Here is a 24,131-nt window from a genome sequence, read left to right on the forward strand (position 1 = left end):
ATCTCTTCCTAACTGTGCTTTCAGTGATGTTACTCGGGTAGCTTGAAATCAGCCATGGTAGGAGTGTTTATATCATGGAAGTCAGCAAATGCTACAAATTAGTGCTTGATTTTTTAAAATTTTGCCTAGACTTAAAGTAATAGAGAAAATGTTAATGCTACATATTAGTATTGGAAGTGTGTCTGTCTATAGCCATTATATTGTAAAGAGCACAGAAAATTGAAAACTATTATCTGATTCATGAAAAAAAATTCATTTATACATTGACAAACAGAAGACAACGTATGTCTTTGTTATTTCACCTTCATCTTATTAATATATGAAAATATTAACCAACATTTATCCTGGAACTACATCTATTTGCCAATCGATAGGTTGGCTATAGATTTAAGATTCTGGCAAAAATCGGTGAAAGCATTCTGTGAGAATCAAGTGGCTATGTGGAATATACAATAAAGAATAATGTCTATTTTAATATTATTTGTAAATTGTGTGCTACCTATCCTTTATATTAAAATTCATAATAAACATTGTAGGTATATATGCCTACATATACACCTAGGGAAAATATTGATCTCATTTCATTTTAGTTATTCCTCATAACAGATGAAAACATCTTTCACGACTGTCTAGACAGATGAGATTAAGCCATAATTAAGAGCTATACAAATAAAAATTCAGATTTTGATTAGGGAAATTAAACCACCTTCTTTTTCCTTCTGATCCACACTTTTTTAGAAGACTTTAAATGGAAAGAATCCATACTCTTTGAAACACTCACTGGGGAAGAAAGTTGCTTTATGGGGCTAGTAAAGTTGTGTCAATTTCATCAGTTTCTGATATTTTCTTCCTTATTTTTATGGCCTTTTATCCTAAACTTAAAAATAGATCATTTAGAATGGTTATTTCTGTGTCTGTCAGAATTGAAACCCTTATGGTTTCCTAATATCCACAGCTGAGAACATAAAGCTTGGAGTGTAATTTGAAAAACAAAAGAAAATCCTGAAACATGATGGGGAAATGAGGTAAGCAGACTATAATTACTAAAATTGAAATTTGGCTGCAATGGCAAGTTCAAAAGCCCAATTGTTTCCATATACGCTCTTGGATCTTAAATATTAAAAGTGTCCGTTACTCATCTCATCGATATAAGAACTGACTCAGAGGAAGCAATGCCATTAGTTGAGTGCTGCTCACAGTCATTGCCACTTGATCAACTTGGCAGGTGGAAGAATGAGAGGATCTAGTCATCCTGCTTAGTTTTCACCATTTGTTCAGATTAAAGAAACAAATGATGTCTCATCTCATTCACAGAGCTGAACATGACTCCAGTAAAAATAAGAGGTGGAGGAAGGGATCTAATTATAATTGGAGCAATTTTTCTTATTACTTTATGATTTTGGTTTATAAAGTATAGATGAGTGGTGCTCAGCCTACGTTTCTCATTGGAATCATTGGTGTAAAAAATATTGAATAACTAGATACATCCAGCTGAGATCCTTGTTTGGTTGCTCTGAAGTGGGGCTTGGGTACTGATATTTTTTTAAAAGCACCTCACGGAATTTTAATGTCCAGATGAATTGAGACCCACTGGCTGGATTCCGATGTTTTCCTTTACTAGGCACTTCTCCAGCGATCAGGCTCATTAAACATAAGTCAAAGCTTGGATCCACAATGTGATTATCTTGTCACAGACTCAGGCTACAATGATTTTTCTTCTTCACCTTTGGACAACACTAAAATTCTCACATAAAAATAGGGCTTAAGTAACATTGAATAGTGAATAAATGCTACTATAAAGTTAATATTTTGAAGATAAGAAAAGTCACTTATAACCTATCTTTTACCATAAATGTTTAAAAATTGTCAATCATCAGTTCGTATAATAAATGTCACCTCTATTCTTAGACCAGTCTTGGACTCCTCCCTTCTAATCACTCTGGATCCTATGTTGAACCCAAGTCCCTCCTGGAACATAACTCTCCACATTGGAATCAAATTCCTGTAGTATTTCCAGAGTAGTTGGCAGCTTTCCTCTGGCCCCGAGATAGGTAGTCCATTTACCCAGGTATGACTGTTAGAAGTATTTGAAGGCATGGCCTGAGGTATCTTTGAGTCGTGGTTCTATCACTTATAGCTGTAAGATTCATGGGAGAAGGGGGCTGTTTCAATATTTATCTTTCTTCAAACAATGAAATACAAAACAATGTTATTTTCTAACATTCTTACAATTTTTTCCCTTTATTCTTATAACTGCTTAAAATTGGTGACTATCATATATTGGTGACTTGTTTGTAAGTGGAATTAATTTACTGGTTGTTTTAAAACTTTTCTGGCTTTGCAGATAGTGCCAGTAAACTGAACTTAGACTTCTAAATCATGGCTTAAGATGTACAAAAGATGACTATTGAATAGAGTATAGTCATGAAGGCAGAGTCTATGTTTGCCCAGAGGCAAGGCAGTGTTTTCCACTGATTCTGCTTAAAGTTGTATTTAACTACAAAGGAGATTGTTTAGCATATTTATGCCTTGCTTTGCTGACACTTTCATCTCACATAGAGTATAGGAGGCAATAGGGAACAGTTTTCTAGAATCCAATTCTGACCAATAAGGGGAAAGAACTGGCAAAATTGGAAGAGTTGGATACATAAGGAGAAAAATAACTATTTGTTCCCAGAATCCATGCTGTCAGGAAGGGAATGATTGGACAGAGTAACTATATACCTTTAAATTTGAGAAGGCAAATGTGAAAAAACACAAAAAACAGATGTGAGTGTCAAGACTATAATTCTGTCTGTATAATTATAAGAGATCAAATTAAGGAAGAAAAGAAGATTGTATCTTATAATTCGGTGTAGGTTAGGTCAGGCTTAAAGGGGACCTATAGACCAAAAGACACATCACCAAAGATGGAATGATTGGTATTGGGAAGACTAAATTAAGAAAATGATCTGTGGCTTATGAAAATAATAAGGGCATCGAAGAAGTCCTCTGGAAACATGTTCAGATAAGAAGATCAAAGGAAGGAATAGGCCTACTCCTTGCAGCCATTGCCATTAAGTCAAGGGGTGATGCAGTAAAGCAAATATCCTCAGTCCTAATTTCCTTAAATGTCCTTTGTAAAGGAATTTCAAACATAAAGAAAACACTTGTGAGGGTAAATGAAATACAATTTAAAACAAGAAACAATAGGAGAGTACCCTGTTACTGTAAGAGAGTACAAGATTTCTCTCTGGAAAGTATTGTACTCTAAGTTACTAGGAAAAGTTGCCATATAAACACGGTTGATGACCTTTAAGCAAATAGGAAATTGGACCCTGGAAACGTGCAGATATTTCTCATTTTTAAAATGGGAAAAAGTGAAATCAATAAATTATTCAAGTGATATTTATGTCTATGCCTGGAAAGTTTCTAAGATCTACCAATGAAAGTTTGAGAGTGAAGTAAAAGAAGTTATAAAACATTGACACAGAATGAGTTCACTCAGACTGTCTTATGAGACCAATTCCTTTCTTCCTCATGGCTGATGGACTTACGACTTTATCCTCTGTGGTCCAAAAGTGCATTGTCTGTTCTCTGTCTGCTCTTTTCTTACTGAAGTGCAGCCCTCAGTGAAAGTACACCTGTCAAGAGGTGTCCTTGAAAGTCTATTTCCTACACGTGCTTGGCTGTGAAGGCAGGGAGCTTATATCTTTATGTCCATGTGGTTTCTATAAATAATATTTATTGAATAAATTAATTAATGGCAGATAAAAGAAATGCATTAGTTATATTAGTATTTCATTAAAGCATCTCATAATATCCTAATGATATACATATGAACAAGAGGGAGGAAAATATATTAATTGCAAGGGAAACTAAGGAGATTAATAACTATTAGAACCAAAATACTAAAGGTGTTTTTAAGTAAGCCAAAATGAACAAGGGGACGTGTTTTTACTAGTGTGCAGCAGACCTCTGTCTTTGGCCCTATCTTGCTCCACACTTTTAATTAATAATTAGGTTAAAATATGAACAATTACATATTAAACCATGAGTGATACCAACTTATGAATGACAGTATAGAAGTCAGGTCTTAGAATCAGCATCCAAAACCATTTTTGGTAGCATTAGAAAAGGCTATTGAAAGTAATAGAAGAGCGAAATGGAACAAGAAGAAATGAACAGAGATATAATGGGGTCCATACAATAGACCACAAATGTACCAAATGGCTAAGTAGCAGCATGAACAAAGGGCCTAAGGGTGATAGCTGACGTTAAACACACCAGCAATGCGATGTGGCTGCCAAGTAAGTGAATGTGATCTTAAGAGGCACGAAGAGAAGTGTAGCTCATAGAGTAAAGGAGGGAAGACAACTTGAATATTCTGTTTGATTCTGGGCTTTACATGATTAAATGGCTATGGGCTATTGTGAGTTTATCATGAGGAAGGCTGAGGAAAGTAACAGTGTTTAAAGGTAACCCCTATATAACATGGCACTTCTATACTACGGTTTTGCTCTAACACGGTTTGAGAATTGGGGGAAACCCTCGTACAACACGGCATCCTAGAACACGGTTTCACTCTAACAAGGTTTAAGAATTAGAGAAATCCCCGAACAACATGGAGCGTAGTAAGAGCTTTTAGGAGCAAAAGATATCTCATTTGAAATTTTTCATTTGAGTGTGGATGTTGTATCAGATTTGACTGCAGAATTTTAAAATTTATTAGAATTTTAAATCCATTTTGTTCATGGAGTTAAGTTCAGAGGCTGAAGATACCTTGTCAAAAAGGAAATGCCTTTGTTTAGTAGTGCTTAGTAGTGATGCTGAAGGAAACATTATTTAATGCATATTAATATGTTATACTTTGGGTGAAAATTGCTTTAATAAAGATATTTCTATTAATTATAAAAATATAATGGTATGTTTATTTAATTTTTGGAACTAACCCCTTTTTTTGTTCTAGTTATTTGTTTCGTATAACACAGATTTGCATAACAAGGCATTTTTTAGGAACCTAACGACTGTTTATACGGGGGTTACCTGTAGTTAGAATACATGAGAAAAGACTGTAATGTGAAGAGTTAGATAACCATATTTCATTAATTTACCAGGAGGTGGAAAACGGACCAGATGGTTCTAGATGGGCCCAACGGGCTGAGGAAGGACATGGTGAAAGGCCTAGGACAATGGATGCTCATGAGAATCATCTGGGCAATATTTATTTATTTTTACCTTCTTTAAGATTGGGAACTATGACGTACATTCAAGAGAGCATTAAGGGTAAATACGTGGGATAAGAGAGTACAATTACTCCCTAAGATGAAACATAGACTATTGTCGGTACCCTAGGGGACCAACCCTATTTGTACTTTCTTGCTTACTCTCTAAAGGCAAATGTTCCTCAGATTTCTGTGATATCACCACCTCCAGGTCATTTTTAGGGTTTTTACCACTTTTATATGTATTCCTAAACCATGTAATTTAGTTGTACTTGCTTTTTAGCTTTATTAAACACAATCATAGAGTGCATTGTTTTTTTCATTATACTTGCAAAACTCACATTTTATGTAGCTTTATTGTTAAATTTCATTGTTGTTTGGTTAGCAGCTGAACCAGATTTTGGGAGACTTAAAGCCTGAAGTTTATATTACTTGTGTTGGAAAATACACTTTTGTGCATGATATTCTGTTATAAAAATATTCAATAATTTATCCATTTTCATGTTGATGGACTTTTGACTTAACCTTCAATGTTGGGGCTATAACAAGCAGAGCTTCCAGAAACATAAATATGTTCTCAGGTAGCACTGTCCAGTAGAACGGCAATGATGGAAATACTGATATTTGTGTTGTCTAATACAGTGGCCACTAGTCACGTTTGGATATTCAGCACTTTATTTGTGGGTAATGCAACTAAGGAACTGAATATTAAATTTAAAAAAAAATTTACATTTAAATAGCTACATGTGACTAGTGGCTGGTGTATCAGATGGTACAATTCTAGGTTGTATACCTAAGAAGGGCACTGCTGGAGCATGAGTCGTGTATGTATTTAACTTTTATGGATATTGCCAAACTGTTTTCCAAAGTGGTTTTAAGAATGTACTCCACCAACAGTTTATATGATTTCCTATTGATCCGCATTCTCATCAATTCTTGGTGTTGTCAGGCTGTTTAATTGTAGCTATACATGTGGGTGTGCAGTGGTCTCTTATTGTTATTTTAATTGACATTTCCAGATTATTAATGATGTGATGTACTCTCATGTATGTTTATTTGAATTCCCTCTTTGTGGAGTTCCAGTTCAAATCTTTTATTATACATTATCGGGTTATCTGTCATTTTCTTATTGATTTATTGGTGTTCTTTATAAATTATGTATTCTACCAGAAGTCCTTTCTTTATTGTATGTTCTTTATATATCTGCACAAAGGGAGTTTTAAAACATATTGAAACCCCAATCTTACTCCAGACCAATTAAATCAGAATTTTTGTGGGTGGGACCAGGGCATTTTTAAAGGTTCCCCAGATGATCTTAATCTTCCCATGTAAGGTGACTAGATTAGAATTTAATGTAAGAAATGGCTTGCTCACCATGAACTATTTTCTGATGCAGTTATGGTACTGGGTATGAGGAATGTCCCTGGAGTCAGATGGCCTGAGTTTGCTCCCAGGCTCTGACAGACTTTAGGCTTAACTTCTTCATGTTCCAGTTTTTTGTTTGTTTGTTTGTTTGTTTTTCATTTGTGAAATAGGGTAATACTATCTACCAGGTAATCTTTGTGAATACTAATCAGAATTATATGTAAAGTGCTTAGCACTATGTGTGACACATAGCAAATGTTCAATAAATATTAGTTATCATCATCATCATCATCATCATCATCAAAAGATTAAATTTAGATACGTTACAAACTAGTGGGAACCAGTATCTTCCTTAATGAGAAAACATCAAAATCCTGTCAGTAAGATAAGGAACAAGGCAAGAATGCCTGGTTAAACATTGCTTAACTATTAAACATTGTTTTAGAGGTATCAGCCAATATAACCAAACAAGAGAAATTAAACAGAGGCATGATAATTGAAAAAGAAGTAAAACTCTTTCTGTTTGTTGATGATATGATAGTATAACTAGAAAACCCTAGATAATCAATGATAATCGATGCTTTTATTTAAAAATAATTCAGTAGTGTGGCATATATAATATTAACAGATGGAAATCAATATCCTTAATATACAAAAACAAAAACCAGTTAGAGGACATAATGGTAGAGAAACCTCATTTACAATGAAAACCAAGAAGATTGAATACTTACAAATAAATTTAACAAAAATTATAGGAAGGAAACTTTAAAATCTTTCAGGGGAAAGATACAAAAGTAGATTAGAACAAATAGAAAGACATTCCCTGTTCTTGGATAGGACAACTCAATGCTATAAAGATGTCAGTTCTCTCTGAGCTAATTTGTAAATTTAACACAACCCTTATGAATCTTTTTTATGGAGTTAGACAAGTGGAAAGTAAATTTGATATGAAAAAGCAACATACAAGCATAGTGAGACAAATAATGAAAAAGAAAAAAAGGGGGGGCAGCAGCCCTGCCAGACATTAAAACTTACTATAATAGCTTTTCTAATTAAAACAGTGAGATACCAGTACATAAACAGGCAAATAGTGGAATAGAATATAAAGCCCAGAAATAGACCCAAATAAATATGGAAATGTAGTATACAATGAAAATTGTATCTCAAAACACAGTGGGTAATAATTGACTTTTAAATAAATGATGCCTTTTAATAAATGATGGGTAACCATTTGGAAAAATTATAAAACTATATTCATAGCTTACACCTAATAGAAAAATGCAATCCAAATGGATCTGGCCCACTACATGTAAAATTAAAACGAGAAATACTAGGAGAAAACAGGGAATTTCATTTTAAACTGGCTTTCTAACAACTATGACTCAAAATCCAGAGGCAATTAAAGAAAAGATGGATAGTTTTCACTTAAACAAATTTAAAAAAAAGCATGCTAAAAAAATAAAAATACCATAAGCAAAGTTAAATGACAACTGACAAAGTAGGAAAAAAAAATTTGCAATATACATCATAAAGGATCCCTAACATATAAAGAATTCTTTAAAAAAAAAAGAAAAAGAAAAGGGATAAAGAGGCAACAACCGAATAGAAAAATGGGAGAAAGATAAAAACAGTTTATTAAAAAATAAATATGAAAAAGCCTCTTAAACATATGAAAACTATTGAAACTCGCTTATAATTTTATAAATATAATTTAAAACAACTCTGAGATATCATTTCTCTCCTATCACACTGGCAAAAAGTAAAAAGTATGATACTTCATTACTGACATAGTGGGGAAAGAGCCCTCCGTTATACATTACTGGTGGGAGTACAAACTGATGACCCTTCTAGAGGGGAATTTAGCAATTCTTGACAAAACTACACTTACATTTTGACCCAGAAATTCTAATCTAGGAATTTATCCTGAAGATACATCTCCAACAATATGAAAATACATATGCATAAGGTTATTCAGAGCAATATTGTTTTAAACTGTAAAGTATTAGAAACAAACTAAAGGCCCCTATCAGGCAGTGGATGAGTTAAGTGTGGTGTATCCACACGATAGATTATCATGCAGCTATAAAACAAGAATGAGGAAGATCTCTATGAAGTGATATGGAGTGACTTCTAGGATACAATGTTTAGTGAAAAAAAAAAAAAAAAAAAACAAAGTGCAGAAGAGTGTAAGTAAGAAAGGAGTTATAAGAAGATTTTCATGTATCTGCTCATTTTTGCAAAAAGAAATAAAGGAATGTTAAAGCAGAAACTATGAGATTGGTTACTTACAGAGGATAGGTGGGAACAGGATGGAAAGAATGGGAAAATGAGAACAGGGAAGAAATGAGGAAGGAAATTCTATCTTTTATGTAGTTCTGACTCTTGGAAACATGGTTTTACGTGCTCTAACATAAGTAATCAAAATAAAAAAAACAATAGAGGAGGAACTAAAAATGTAATGTAAAATGAAGGGAATGGAAATGAAAAGAACTAATTTAAGTAAATGTGGAAGGTTATACTTTTATATAAACTGTAAGATTAAAGATAAAAAGAACTGTACATGACTATTATACTGTAGTTAATATTTCCCCCCTCAGGGATGTGACTTAGCAATTCTAAAACTGCTTTATGTGCGTGCTAGCACTGAGCAAATCAGTAAATAGATTGGTGAAGATGAAAGCCAGTTTCACACTGTCAAATAAAGAATTAACAAATAAGAAAAGGGAAAGGCATGAATGAACCCTGTGGTATTTGATTGGACTTGGAGGTATCAGTATAAATATATAGTTTTAAACTATTTATATAGAGAAATTGATGTAGAAATATAGATATGTACATGAGCATACATATATGTATTTCCTAGATCTGTCCAATGATAAGGTCGAGAAACAAGACACCCCAGCAGCAATGAGCATATCTTGTACCCAGATGTTGGTTTCTCAATGCCATTCTCCAATAAAAGGAACCAGAACTCCTTGGGAAAATGGTTGATTCTAGGGCTGGCTCAAGGAAAATGAAAGATGGGGATGGAATATCTTGTTCTGCTAGAAACTAAGGAAGTGTTAAAACACAACAAACAAACAAACAAATAAAAGTACAAGATAAGGAGAGCACGTTGAATGGATATAGGCATCAACCTGAAGTAGCTCCCAATGGCTAAATCCAGGGCAATTAGAGTAACAAAATCAATAGTAATAGTGTGGCTTATAACCTATAGATTAAAATAAATATGAGTCCATGCTGATACAAATAAATAAGTAAATGGAGACGAGATAACTTTCAATAATATAGAAGGAATGATAGTAATGGAAAATCACCATTGTATAATAATTGTTGCAGTCAAGATTCATCAATTAATGCTAAACTTACTGGGCAAAAGTATGGTATAAAACACTTTGCATAGTCTCAAAATGTCTCCCCACAAGATGCTTATAAACTACAAAGGGAAAACTAGTAACTTTACATGGAGAAATTTGGCAGGCATCACCTTTACACAGTGATCAAAGTTTACATAACCATCGTAAGACATATCAACATCATGTAACTCTTGATACGATGTGCTGGAAAGGGCAAACATTCTGTGATGTTCTTGCCCAAAACGCAAAACATCAATTTAATCAATGGAAAATATAAGACAATTACAAATGAAGGATATTGCAGAAACAAAACAAAACAAAACAAACTGGCCAGACGTCTTCAAAAGTGTCAAAGTCATGTAAGAGAAAGACAGGCTGAAGAACTGCTTCAGATTGCAGGAGACTGAGGAGACATGACGACAAGTGCAATATGGGATCAAGGATTAGATTCTGGACCAGAGAGAGGAGATCTACAGGACAACTGGCAAGTTCGAAATAAGATCTATAAATGAATCCCTAATTTCCTGATAATTACATGATTGTCCTATAACATGTTAACATTAGTGGGAGCTGGATGAAGGATATAGTAGAAGTCTCTGTACTATTTTAAAAACTGTTTTGTAAATCTAAAATTAGTTCTCAATAAAAAGTTTTTAAAATGTAGTGAGTTCCCAGGCATTTGAACTCAAGTAAAAAAATAGTCACTCAACAGGAGGTTGTGGAAGACATTCAAGGCATAACTAAGTTCTATATGTAGCCTTTAAGGTTTTCTTAAACTGTGAGGATTTTTTAAAAGAATGTTAACAGAATTATTAGCTTAAAAGGTGAATTATAGCTTTCCACACAAGCTTTGATGCCAGGCTAATCCCCTTGAATAATCCCCTTGAAAGTGAAGAGTTAGACAGTTCACTTTTACTTCATTTCAGTAAAAGATACATGCTGTGAGGTTCACAAAGTGTGTTATGAGGTGTTTGAATTAGTTTGTATTTCATTTCCCTTAGCTTCAACTTCCAAGACTTTAAATACTTGTGAACAAATTTGCATTTATGGATGAGTTTTCAGCCGTACTTCAAATAGCCGTTCTAAACTATATCGTATATTCACACAAAGGACTCTAACAATTTAAATCAGGTGAAAATTATATTCTTAAGTGGAGAAAAGCAGATTTCTAAATAGTACATGCAATAGGATCCATTTTTGTTAAAAGTAAAAATACATGTAAAGGAAAGAGCCTGAAGTTTTATATGATAAAACATAAACAGTGGTTGACTCTGGGTGATTGGAAGTATGTATTTTTTCTTTGCTAATCAGACATTTCTAAATTTTCAAAAATAATTATATTAATTTATAATCATAAAATAATAAGGGTTTTAAGTGTTTTTAAAAAGAAAGCAATGTAACAATTTTTCAGGTCTCTGAACAGTGAGTAATGAACGAACCACTCCAGACAAATGGATGTAGCCAAATATAAAATATCTGTACTTGTGACAATCATCTGTATTAGGATGATTTGTGGCTACAAATGTGGTGAATGACTTTTTCTCCTATGGTCACTTCAGTTAAAAATCACTCAATGAAGAGGTTTAAGCATTTTCACGGTAACAACATCACAGGAAACACATCATATGTCTGATTTAATGTTTTAATAGATTTTTTTTCTAATGAAAAGAGAAGATGCATATTTTTTTAGGGAGAGGAAAGAAATATATGATTTTTTTTTCTAGTCTTGTTTCACTTTTGGGAGCAAATTTAGCCTTGCTCTTTAAAATATCCATCTCCTAGTCATTAGACACTAAAGCAGTATTTCTTAGGTTTGCATCTGAACCAACTGTGGGTTTCTGTTTCTGTAAGTCTGGTATGGGATTTTTATTATTTTGCATCAGGGTTTTGTTAGAAGCACAGAATCTTGGACCCTACCTCAGTTCTACTCTATCCCAATCTACGTTTTAACAAGATCCCCATTTGACTTACTGTGTTTCCCCGATAATAAGATCTAGCTGGACAGTCAGCTCTTTTAGAGCAAAAATTAATGTAAGAACTGGTATTATATTATATTATATTATATTATATTATATTATATTATATTATATTATATTATATTATATTATATTATACCTGGTCTTATAGTAAAATAAAACCGGGTTTTATATTAATTTAAGCTAATTATTATTAACTTAATTATAAGCTAATTATTATTAATTAAGCTTATAATAATTTAAGCATTAGAGCTGATTCTCCGGCTAGGTCTTAATTTTGGTGAAACATGGTATTTGCTCATTGATCTAAAGAACCCAGCATAGTCTAGTTCAACTTTTGAGTTTCGTATGTTTCTATGAAAATTGCTAAGAGAAATAATAATATTTTTAAAAGATTATAGAAATCACTGTTGCTGCTGAACTCTTAGCAAACAACACAACTTTAATTTGTAAAACTATTTTTAGATAGTTAACACATTTTCCTTAAAGTGAAAATAAAATTTCTTTGTTTCTCAGGTGACATTATTGTTAATTCTTGTTGGCTTAGTCTACCTTATGCTAAGTGATTCGTGTAGCTAGTCAAATGCAATCACTTCCCCTTCCTTTGTCTCTCATTTGAGGATTGTTTCAATATCTGTTTTTCTATATTCTCCTGCCATAGTGGAGGACCTTTCATTTTTTAGATGCTGTGATGATAGGATTATAAATGGGATTAAGTGGCATAGTTGCAGCATATCTTTGTTTCCGATTTATAATAATGAATGAGTCTCTAGAACTCTAAGACACTACTTAAAAGACAAGAGAATGGAACCCATGGGTAATTCGATGAACTTATAATTAAAAGAGAAAATTTAAAAAAAAAAAGAAAGTAAAGAAAAAAGAAAATTAGAGTGATCACCCACAAGTCATTAAATTATTTTATAAATCCAGTTGTCTTTATTCATAGATGGCAAAACGTTCGGATTCTGGAAAATCATTATTGCATTTGAGGAACAGTCACACCATGGCTACCACATTAAAACTTTGTAACTGAAAAACTCTGACATTTCTGGCTATTTTTTCTGAGCATTTTAATAGTGAACTGCTGAGCATTCTACCTCCTGGGGGGTCCAAAGAGACGTGATTGTGTGGTTAAGTTTAACACTGAATTTCAATCTTACAAACACTCTCAACTCTGATAAATTTTATTAAGTCACATTAAAACGTGTTTAAGCCATTCTACTACCATGTTCATTACACTTGAACCTTGATCTAACACGCTCACTCCTACCAGGATTTTCAACAAGATATACTGAGAATTTGTTGACTAATATGCTCTAATGAAAAAATTAAGCAACATGTATTATAAAAATAAAGTAAGGCTCACTAAATATGTTTTAAATCGAACCTGCTTTTTTCAAGCCTAAGAACAAAGAGCACACACTATTCAATGTCGTCTCATTAGATATGATCTGATAAACTGAGCCTACATGTTTGAAAGTACAACCATTGAAAATCAAGAGATGGTGTTTTCATACAGTAACTGCAATTCCTATAGTTACAGTAGCACTATAAGATACGTGAGTTAACATTGCTTTCAGAGCAAAATAGGACTTAGGAGAAAAGGATGAAATGAATGTGCTTTCCCAGTCCCATCTACTCGCGTGAAATATTAATATCTGCTGGTAAAGAATAGAGTATGACCCAAAACCTGTTTTGGGTCATAGAAAAAGTTCTCGTAAGCTTCTCAAGCCTAAGGGTGTTTTGGTTAGAATGTGAACCTTAAAGTTCATAGGCAAGTTTGCAAAGGGAAAATCGTATCATAACATCAGCCTGTGGCTGAAGGATTTCTTACTGTTGTTTTTAAATTTATAATAGCATTTTATTTAATTTCAATTAGTCTCTGAAAATAAAATCTTTACCTTTCCTGAATATTACATTGTCTATTTTTTACTAATCGTTTTTTCACAACAACCATTTTAGATCAGTTCCCTGAACTACTTGCTCTTCACAGATGTTAAAATATTAATACTCAATAAGCAAATTTTTGTAGTTAAAAGATATCTGGATTGATCAAACTTTTGTGCTTTTCACATATCATTTTATTTTTTTTTGATTTACAGAGGTTATGGGTAAATTGTACTTCTTCATTTCCATAGGACTATGTACTTATATGTAAACAGTGTCTGATCCTTTCATGTGTTTCTAGGTGTAGTTAATTGATTGTGCTTTCCAAACTACAACCAAGACGTTTAAATGAGGGCAATACGTTGTGATATTTTAGATAATAATTCCCAATGTTTTGACAAAATATATAAGACAACAGTCATTTAAAATAATGTTCAATGGGAAAAAAGCATGTCCCACAAGCCTAGGTACTGTAGGATATCCTCTTTAGAAAGCTCAAAAATAAGCAAAACTAAGCAATGTATTGTGATAGAAGCATATTCATTTGTGATAAAACAACAAAACAAAAAAGCATGAGCAAGATTCAAGATATCTGTAATCCCTCTGGGGTAGGCATGAAGATGGGATAGAGCAGTAGAATAGTAGATAGTTGCAAGTTATTGAGATGCACACACACACACACACACACACACACACACACACGCCTCATCATGAATATTAACAATTTTTCAGTGTGAGAAAGCCAAGAGGTTTAGATTATTCAGGAACAAATTAATGGTGAAATTATAGAGGTTACCCTCTTAGGTAGGGTACCATATGGTTCTAAAAATACAGAGCATTTTGTCCTGTAAATCATAACAGGACACAATCATTTCACTGTATTTTTCAGTTTATGGCAAGTAATTTAGTGATGTTTTTCTGAGATACCTAATCACTAAACGATATGAATTATTACTTTAATAATATACTATATTGTATATTTTGTTTTATTATCCAACTTTTAAAATGGTGTTATCAGACTAAGACTAGTAGTTTTAAATAATAATAATGGAAATCTCAGATTACTCTGCTCATATTCATAATTGCTGTTATGTGGTCATATAATGAATGCATTATCTCTAGTAGATATTTCTAGAATTATGGTTTTGATTCCAGAGACGAAGTGCAAGTGGACTTTGATTTCCATTTAAATCATGTAGAAAAGGCTTCTCTTCCAAGTAAATCAATAGTGTGGAAAGCAAGAGCAAATTTAATTGCCAGATATAAGACTTTAGAGGAAAGAACAATCTCATATCAATATCACACTGTAATTTTAATGAAATAAGAAGTTTCCTTCATTCTAGGCAGGCCAGAATCTAGGAGAGAATGGCATAAAATTAAGGTGTGCATTCTTTCATGTTTATAAAACCATTCTTTGATCTTTAAAGGGATGGAACATTCATCAGGGCTTGCAAGGACTCACTTGAGTGTATTCTGGAATAGAACTTTGTTTTTCCTTGCTGAGTACTCGAAAGACTAGTCCTAGCAAAATTAACAGGCACGCTGTCTAGTATAGTTGCAGCAGGACTATCCTCCTCACCACTAGCTGTATAAATATTTATCATCACAGTAAAAAAGAAAAAAATAGAAAAACTTCTCTTGGGGACTCGTAGTGAACTCTTTGGGTGAAGGAAAAATACAACCTACAAGCTTACTAATTTGAAACAAGTTCTGAAGGTCTACTCTGAATTTACACAGATTACTTGAATTGAAACTAGAATTCCCTCCCATTCTCAAAGAGCCTATTTAGCTGGGCCAATGCCAAAACAAAGATTTTGAGTGAAAATGTAGAAATGATTTAAAAAATTAAAAAGTGCTTCAAAAGACACCTTGAAATAAAATTTAGTATTATGGAAATTACTTGAGGCCAATGTAATTAGCCTTGGACTTGATTGAATGAAATAAGCAACTGATAGTTTTTTCATGCCTGTCACAGTTGGTCTCACTTTTAATTTTACAGGAAGAACAATCTTTACTGTACCTGACGAGGGGTTCTCTCTGATTTACTCCTACACCATTCCCAGTCTGAAAGGTCTGGTTTCTGACTCTCCTCATGAGAAAGTCTTCTTTCTGGTCCTTCCAAAAAGGTGGTTTCTTCATAGTGAATATCACCTTCTGTTTTTTTAAGGAGCAGTGGATCCATGCCCTTTTCATTATGAGCATCCTGTTTAGCCTCTGTAATATCGGTACTTGTGCATTTGTTGATGCCTGTTAGTGTGGAGCTATCCAGAGAGGGTGTGGTGCTGATTTCCACTTTTATGGCATTGAAGATATTATGAGCAGCTCTCAGAGAGTCTTTTGTAGTTTTGCATTCATAGTTCATGAGGTGGTGAAATGATGTAGAATTTTCATCATCATCATAGTAATCTTCATGTGCTATTTTATAAATTCCATAACTTCGTTCAAATGATAGATTGAATTCAAAGGCTCGCCTCTTGGCTAAGTAAAAACAAAAACAAAAAGCCATGGTTAGGAAGGTAGATAGAAACAACAGTTGAATATATACATTGTAAATAAAATTAGGAAAGTGCATTCAACTGATTTCTATGAATTTAAAAGCTATCTTCCGTTACTTCTTGTCCATTATGCAAAGCAATTGTGCCTCGCAAATTCAAGTCATCTTTTCACTCTGGGCTTGATTTTTCTCACTTGCACAATGAGGGGCTTGAAATATGTACCATCCCAAGAATCACGCAGTCATCAAAGCAGATTTGTATAACAGAAATATAACCATAAAACTCTCATTTACATTCAATTTTAGTGTTAGCTTTTCCAGTCTACCAATTATCTGTACCATTCTTTATTTAGGGACAAAATGTATTGTTTATAAATTTTATTTTGGTAGAAATTAATTATGAAGTAACTCTTAATATTATGTGAGTTATTCAGCTGACAATATCGTCAACAGATATAACTACTTTAAATATTCTGATGTAGAATATTCCTGACATTTATGTTTATAAATGCCTACATTAAAAATTAGACATTGATACAATACAGTTTTGAAACTTTTTAAAATAACAGATACATTTTTGATACAAATAAATTTGAAATAAATTGTAAAATTGAACAGATTTATATTTCTGTGAACTGAAGCACTTTAAAACATGTTTGTAAACCTGAGGAGGTAGAATATAAGTTTAGCTGCAACACATAAAACTTTGTATGGTTTAAATCAAGTGAAATATTATGGTATCCTAACTCTCACGCTGCTACTTGGTGGGTATGGTACAAAGTCTTAGTAGAATAGCAAGTGAGATTGTGACAGAACATGATACTTTTTTATGTAAATGTCATTAGATACCAGATAGTTTTTATGTATTAAGAATGAAGTTATATCAAGATGTAAGACAAAATGCAATTTAATGTTTTGGTTTTCATCTTTCAAAACATGGCTCTTTCAAAAAAAATTCTGCTTGGATACTTCTGTGTTTTATAGAAGACATTGCGCTATCTTACTGTCATTCACATGGTAATTTTATTACTAGAATTTCCCAGAACTGAAGATTTACAAACAAATTCTACTGACTAAAAAATTAGAATTTATAGGTACAATTCATTATTTGAGACAAAACATTCATTGTTTGAGCCAGAACACAAGAATTTCTGTTCAAAGACAATAGAAAAGTAGAGGCAAATGTAAACATTTTATACACTGTCTCATTTATAGGTCTACTTACTTTTTCTAATAACATAGTCCAGTCAAATTGAATTAGGACTTTCGACTTACTCTACCGGTATGAAGACTGAAGAAGCCAAAATATTGTTTTAATTATTGGTGGCATTCCATTTTCTTTAAAAACCATATAAAGTGACAAATAGTCTATTTAGGAACATTAAGCGAACTGTCATAGAATCCCAATTTTATCATATAGCACAATAAAATTTATGTCTGTGGCTATATATTTTATTAGATGAATATTATAGCTATGAAATATACAGAGCAAAAATGACTAATGTTTTTGAAGGAGTGTTCAAAATGTATCAATGGAGATGTCATGAGGTGCAAGAGACAGCCTGAGGTAGGCTATGAGAAGAAAGTGGAATTGAGATAGACTGGGGAAATAGAATATCGTAGGTCATGTCACTTAACACAGCAACAACCCTACATAATAAACAGCTTATCAGTCCTACTTTACGGCTGCGAAGATGGAGGCTGATAGAGGAAACCTACCTAAGATTACTTACCTACTAAAGAGCTATGAATTTAAAGCTAACTGATTCCAGATTTGGAGTCATTAACCTCTATGTGAAATTGCTTTACTACTAATCAGATCCATGAGAGAAATATGTTAACAGAAGCAGAATGTGTAAGATGTGCTGTCTTTAAATTAGGGGGTGTATATTAATTGTGACGTTTAACCAATAGAAACATTTATTGTTAGTGACTTTCTGTGATGCTACAGGTAAGTTCCAACTGAGATAACTAATGTAGATAATAGGTTAGAACAATATGACACAGTTGACAGTGTTTGACTAATAACTTACAAGAAACTTAAAGACCATCAGAATACAGTTAGGATCTTTTGAAATCTGTACTACACTTATGAAAAATATAATGTATCTTTTGAAAAACAAACTCATAGATAAAACATGATTAGCTCTAGTCTTTTGCTTCAATCACATCTTGCTAATTACAAGTTAGACATAAGTAATTATATCCGCTTAGAAAAATAAATAATTCTCCAGGATAATATGTCATGAGATACTCTGATTTTTCATTCAAAAAAATGAAAACTGAAAATCTGATTTTTATATAAAATATTTTATTTTAACTAATTAAAAAAAGTCATACAAACAAAATGAGCGAAAGCCACACCCAATTCATATGTCTGTCACTTGAGACCTCTTTATAAAATCATTTTCTAACAATTGTTTTGAGACACTAGTAATACAGATTATTGTTGGAAACAGGAGAGAATTATAATTGCTGTGCATTATTTTTCATGACTGACATTCATTTTCTGGTTGCATGTCTCTCAGTTTCCATTCAGTGAAGCTGAGATGTAGAATTATATTTATATCTGCAAAATGAACCTGGTAAATATGAGTTAGGGAAAATACTTTTCCTTTCTTGCTTCTGTGGTTCACCAATAAAGAATGTAAAGGAAGGATCTTAGTTTGTTAAGGAGGAAAAGCTTAAATGTGAACCTGGTGCCACATTCCTAAAAGATCAAAGTTTTATAACTGATCAAGCACCTGCCTACCCGAAGGTGAGCCATCTTTAGAGTTTCAAATTTATGTTGTTTTGTCATCCTACCAACAGGAAAATTTATGGGGCAGGGGTCCTCGTACAGTGAAAACACATCATTCTTATAAAAGAATGTCCCTATCTCAGAACTTGAGATCTTAAAAGAGAATGGAGCCGTTTGAACTATAAGCATTTAAACTAATGTTTCTCCCAACGTTTTGTTTTTGAAGCCATGCCTCTTTCTATATGCTTACATATTTCAATACCTTCCCTGAATCTTAAAACTACAAATAAGATAAATGCTCATTTTAGCGGATACATATTATTTTGATCTTGATGAGCATGGTTTCAATTTCAAACATGAGATATGAATGTGATTCTTGATTCTGGTAGCCCACCACAGGCTCTTCAATCTTGGCAGTACATGACCAGGGTACTTTCTAGACCATTTGCTGTGATAAGTCTGTTGCATTGCTTTATTTTCAGCTCTGATATGGGTGTCCATTACTTCTTAAAATGACTGCCCTAAATGACTTCACTAAGACTTCGTTTTTGCTGGCACTAGACTCTTGGTCTCTTTCAGATTCTTAAATACTGTAATACAGGGCTGTAATACAGTGTCTGGTCTGTACCTGCTGCCAGCTCAAGTCTCCACCAAGGAAGCACGGTCCTTACTTCACTGATTTAGTCGCAAAAGGTTAACGTTGGAGAAAATGTTAGCACTTTCAGTTTCATAAATGATTTTTGTAAGCTCTTTGTTCTTCTGTGTGGCCCCCAAAAGATTCATTATTAATTTTCTCTGTCACTGTTGCTCTGGGTATTAATCTCCATAAGCACATAATTCTTTTTAAGTTCTATGGTTATTTTATTTAAGACATTTGGCATTTATTAACAATAAAACTTTATGGCACCCTTAACACACACTAAAAATCTTCTGTCATGTGAAAACTATTTAGACATACTAAATTTTAAATGTTAACAATACATGGAAAATGACCAATTCCTGACTCTATGTAAATGGTTATAAGATGTTTATAAAATAACCCTGTTGTATAATTGATTACAGAATATACTTTAATATTATCTAGGTTTTATACTCCTAAAATAGTCTGATGTGAACTATTTTTATTTACCCTTTCTTCTCTGGTAAAGAATAATATGCTTCCTTATACTGAGCAAAGGACAATTAATGGAACAGTTAATTTAGTGTACAGGCATGCATTCTTAGATTTATTAAAGGGTAAAACATCCTATCTTTTGTCTGGAATGACAAAATAATATCTGTTTCCTTCCTGGCAGAGTCAAAATATACAGGCCTTTACTCAACCTTTCCTGTCTCCATATGGGAACAATTACACTCTAGTGATTTTATAATCGACTGACTACCATTCTAGGTGTACTCAGTAGAGCAGTTTCGTTTGCTTGTTTTCTGTTTTTGTTTTCTGTAAATAGCATGACTAGATTCATATATAGCATACAGTGACAAACTCTTGGGGTGGGGGCAGGTTGTTTTGTGTGTATATGTATTTTCTAAAGGCAAAGGCATACACTGAAAATTGGTTTGGGTACTGTTTCCAGGCACTTTTCTGGCGTTCTCTGAAAACTTTCCAAAACACTGGAAGAATACGAGCAGCAAAATAATGACAATGCTTTTCTGTACTCTTCCATTAGATAATAATGGGCTATAATATAATGAGTTTTTAACTCTTTAGAGAGTTCATCTTTTTTCAGATACAGGTTTCTTAATGTAGACTTGGAAGATGGATCTATTTTCTACTCTGGGCTAAGAGCTATGGTGGCTAGAACGCCTAAGGGCATTTGTTGACTTCATGCTGTTTTGAATAAATTTTCTCTTCCCTTCTTACTTAAAATAATCAGTCAATGTACCAGCACTTCACAGAGTTGTTTTAAACCTGCCTCATTTAAAACTTCCTTCAATACCATGCTAAGAATTGTTTCACACTATAATTTCTTTACCACTTACATTTGTCCTTGAACTCTTCATCCTACTCAGGCAACTCTTTCTGTAGAGCACGTTTTGGTGTTTGACTATATGCAAATTGCTCCTGACAGCCACCCTGTTGAGGACTTACTTGTTTTCCCACCGGAGGCTACTGCACGTGCATCTTGCTTGCAGTTGATGATGCAGCCACAGGGCAAGTGGGTCCAGCGCTTCGACAAGACAAACACTGGGGTCACCGTGGTAGCCAGCAGGGTTAGCAGGAAGCTGAGTGTCTCGAAGGGAAGGCTCTGAAACCCCACCACATGCTGGACCACCATGTGGATCTGCAAAGTCACAGAGCTTCAGACATATCCCCGCATCTCACTTTCCTCTTCCCCAGGCCTTTCCCCCAAACAAGCACGCTGCCCCAACCCCCTTCTCCTGTCCCCTTGGCTGCCTGAGAGCCAGAGCTCTGCTTCTGGGCTGGCACCGCGGCTTGAGCAGTGGACCGCTGGGGTCCCTTGGGAGGAGGCCCACTGCTCCAGACATACATGACTTTGGGGTTTTCCACTCTTGAGTGTCTGGTCTGTACCTGCTGCCAGCTCAAGTCTCCACCAACGAAGCACGGTCCTCAATGTAGGGGAGTTTAGGGGGCAAACAGGCAGGTGTCTGTGAAACCTGAGCCTGGTACCCCAAATACCCTGGAACCCCCATCTCAGTCCCAGCATGCCTGTCATAGTAGGGTGCCACCCTGCCTCCTCTCAACTAGGATTCCTCATCATGCTTTGTCCCCTCTCTTCTCTCTACTTCTGATGGAGCCTCTGCTCTCCCTGCTGTGGAGGGGCTTTGCATCCTTAACAGGCAGGAATGGAGCAGAAAGAAGGGGGTGACAGAAGGTTGGGGGAGTTGGGGAGTGCAAACACCCTTTTTGCAACTACCTTATTTTCTGAATACTCCCAGATATTGCTACGAGAAAAGAACATCCTTGGCCCCGACAGAGCTAGGAAAACTAAGACTCTAACACCTGAAAGTGCTCCCCGCCCCCTCCTCAGTTTTCAAAGGAGAAGCACTTAGCAAAGGCTTCTCTGCCAGTTAGCGCTACCCTTCAACTGCCTTCCTACAAGTGCTTCCCTAAAACCGTGGGAGACACATTTGGAAGCGAACTTAACTGCGCGTCTCCTGGTGACTCTCCAAACCAGGGACGCTGGTCCCAACACGCAATCACACTGTCTGGCACACACACCCGCGCACTGTGAGCAACTGCACTTTTACCATCATGGGCAGCCAAAGGATGACTTTTGTCAGCGCTAGGATCAAAGAGAAGCGCTTCTGCGCTATGCTCACGGTGACACTCCTGGTGCCATAGAGAGTCCCCCGGTTCTCACGCCTGCAGGCTCCGGCCCTCCCGAGAGGACCCGGTCCAAGTACAGTGTCCGAGCTCGGGGAGCACCCGGCAGAGCAACGCAGGGCAGGGCCCACAGCGTCATCTGGACACAGGGAGAGCGCTCTCTCCCCAGTTGGAGGGGTCCCGGGAGTGGAAGCTCCGCGGGAAATTTCCTGGTAGTTGGCATAGAGTCTCGGCGGCTCCTCCGAACACAGCAGCTGGTGAGTAAGCGGCACTGAGAGGCCGGCAAGGAGTCCGAAGGCCGAAGTGTACACAGCGAAGAGGAGCAGCACGTAGGAGCTGGAACAGTCTGCCAAGCAGCCCCACGGCGTGCGCACGAAGGCGCCCCAGCCCCACAGCGGGAGCGCCGAGAGCAGCAGACTGGCTGCCCACACGGTCAGCGCCACGCAGAGCACCTGGCCGGATCTTGCGGAGGCTGCCTGGCTCCCTCCAGTCTTGTGCATCGTGTAAAAGTTGTAGGAGACTAGGAGAGACGCCTTCAAGTTGCTTGAGAGGCCCTGGCATAAATATAGTAAGGCAGAGGTGGTGCACAGAGACTGGGAATAGCCAGGGACCTCGTCTGGCCACTGCAGAAACAGGAAGATGGTCACCGAGAGGACGCTCATGAGGTCATCCCCAGCCCAGGAAGCCACAAGCATGGACACAACAGTTCTGTGCTGCATTTTCAGCAGGGAAACTAGTGAGTAAATGCTGCCTGCCAGGGCTGCAAGAGTTACGAAGCATGTCAGGCAAAAAAGATAGATATTCAGAGGTCCTGGAGGATTTAAAAGGTCTGTCGAATTATGATTTTCTTTCCATAGGCTAGAGTCATTTGTTGATAAATTACTGGGAAATACAGACATTGTCCTTGGTCAATACTCAATTTCCCTTTCAGCGAGCCTGTAAATATTCTCACAATAAAGCATGGCTGTTAGTTGCAAATCAGATCTCATTTTCTCCTACCAAGTTTCCCTCTAGAGGTTCCCCCGGGCAGTCCAGCAGGAAATGGTCAGGCATGTCTCCTTTAATCTGACTGAACCCATGTTTAAAAATCGGGTTCCATTGAAAGCATCAACAAGAAATTTTCCAACACTGCAATTAAAAAACAAAACAAAAACAAAACAAAAAACAAACCAAAAGCTCCTTCCCGAAACCATCAAGTTTCAGGCATGAAAGCAAAAACTCCTCAGGTAGCTTGAAAAGCAATGATGCCTGGATCCTTTTGGGTCCTTCTTATGGAGCAAAGCAGCTTGTAGCTTCAGGTAATCAAACTCTATTCACTTTTTAAGAGCAGTAAAATGATGCGTTTGTTTCCAGAGCTGGATGCAAAGGCAGAGAGATTATCAGGTAGGTTTCAGCTGTGTAGGTTCAGAGAGAGAGACAGAGAGACAGAGGGAGAATGAGAGTGAATGAGAGAGGCAGAGCACAGCTCCCCTTCTGAACCGCTGTGCTCTTCAATCAGCCGTGATCCTCCGAGCTGCAGGAAGGAGGAGTCAACTCCAAGCAGGAGAGAAGCAGGAACAAAAGGGAGGGGAGTTCAGTGTAGGAGCGACGCGATGTACATCTTCTCAGCCTGCCTGCTTTGAAACAAGAAACAAGGTCCTTGCTAAGCCTTCCCCTTTGGTTTTGACATTTAAAACCAGCCCAATCCTTGCTCAGGTTTGATGTGAATGACAAATACCATCTGTGAGAGGTCCAAGCCACTCCACTAAGGGGCTGCTTTTATGCTTATCTAGACCTCTTTCACAGTCCACAGGAGGAACACATCAATGCCTTTTTTAAAAGAA

General features: G+C 35.5%; 1 protein-coding gene across 1 annotated transcript in view; it reads right to left on the minus strand.

Moving 5' to 3' along the window:
- The window catches only part of GPR149 (G protein-coupled receptor 149), a 59,524-nt gene extending 35,622 nt beyond the window's left edge, over positions 1 to 23,902 (minus strand). Inside the window, exons 1-3 of the mRNA XM_019731922.3 lie at positions 22,233 to 23,902; positions 21,112 to 21,304; positions 15,809 to 16,266 (exon numbers count right to left, since the gene is read on the minus strand). Of these exons, the coding sequence (XP_019587481.3) occupies positions 15,809 to 16,266; positions 21,112 to 21,304; positions 22,233 to 23,207 (1,626 nt within the window). The 5' untranslated portion in view covers positions 23,208 to 23,902. The remainder of the gene's footprint in view (positions 1 to 15,808; positions 16,267 to 21,111; positions 21,305 to 22,232) is intronic.
- Positions 23,903 to 24,131: the final 229 nt, after the last annotated feature.

The sequence above is a fragment of the Rhinolophus sinicus genome, chromosome 17, assembly GCF_057876585.1.
Source record: "Rhinolophus sinicus isolate RSI-liver-muscle chromosome 17, RSI-T2T, whole genome shotgun sequence".
NCBI lineage: Eukaryota > Metazoa > Chordata > Mammalia > Chiroptera > Rhinolophidae > Rhinolophus > Rhinolophus sinicus.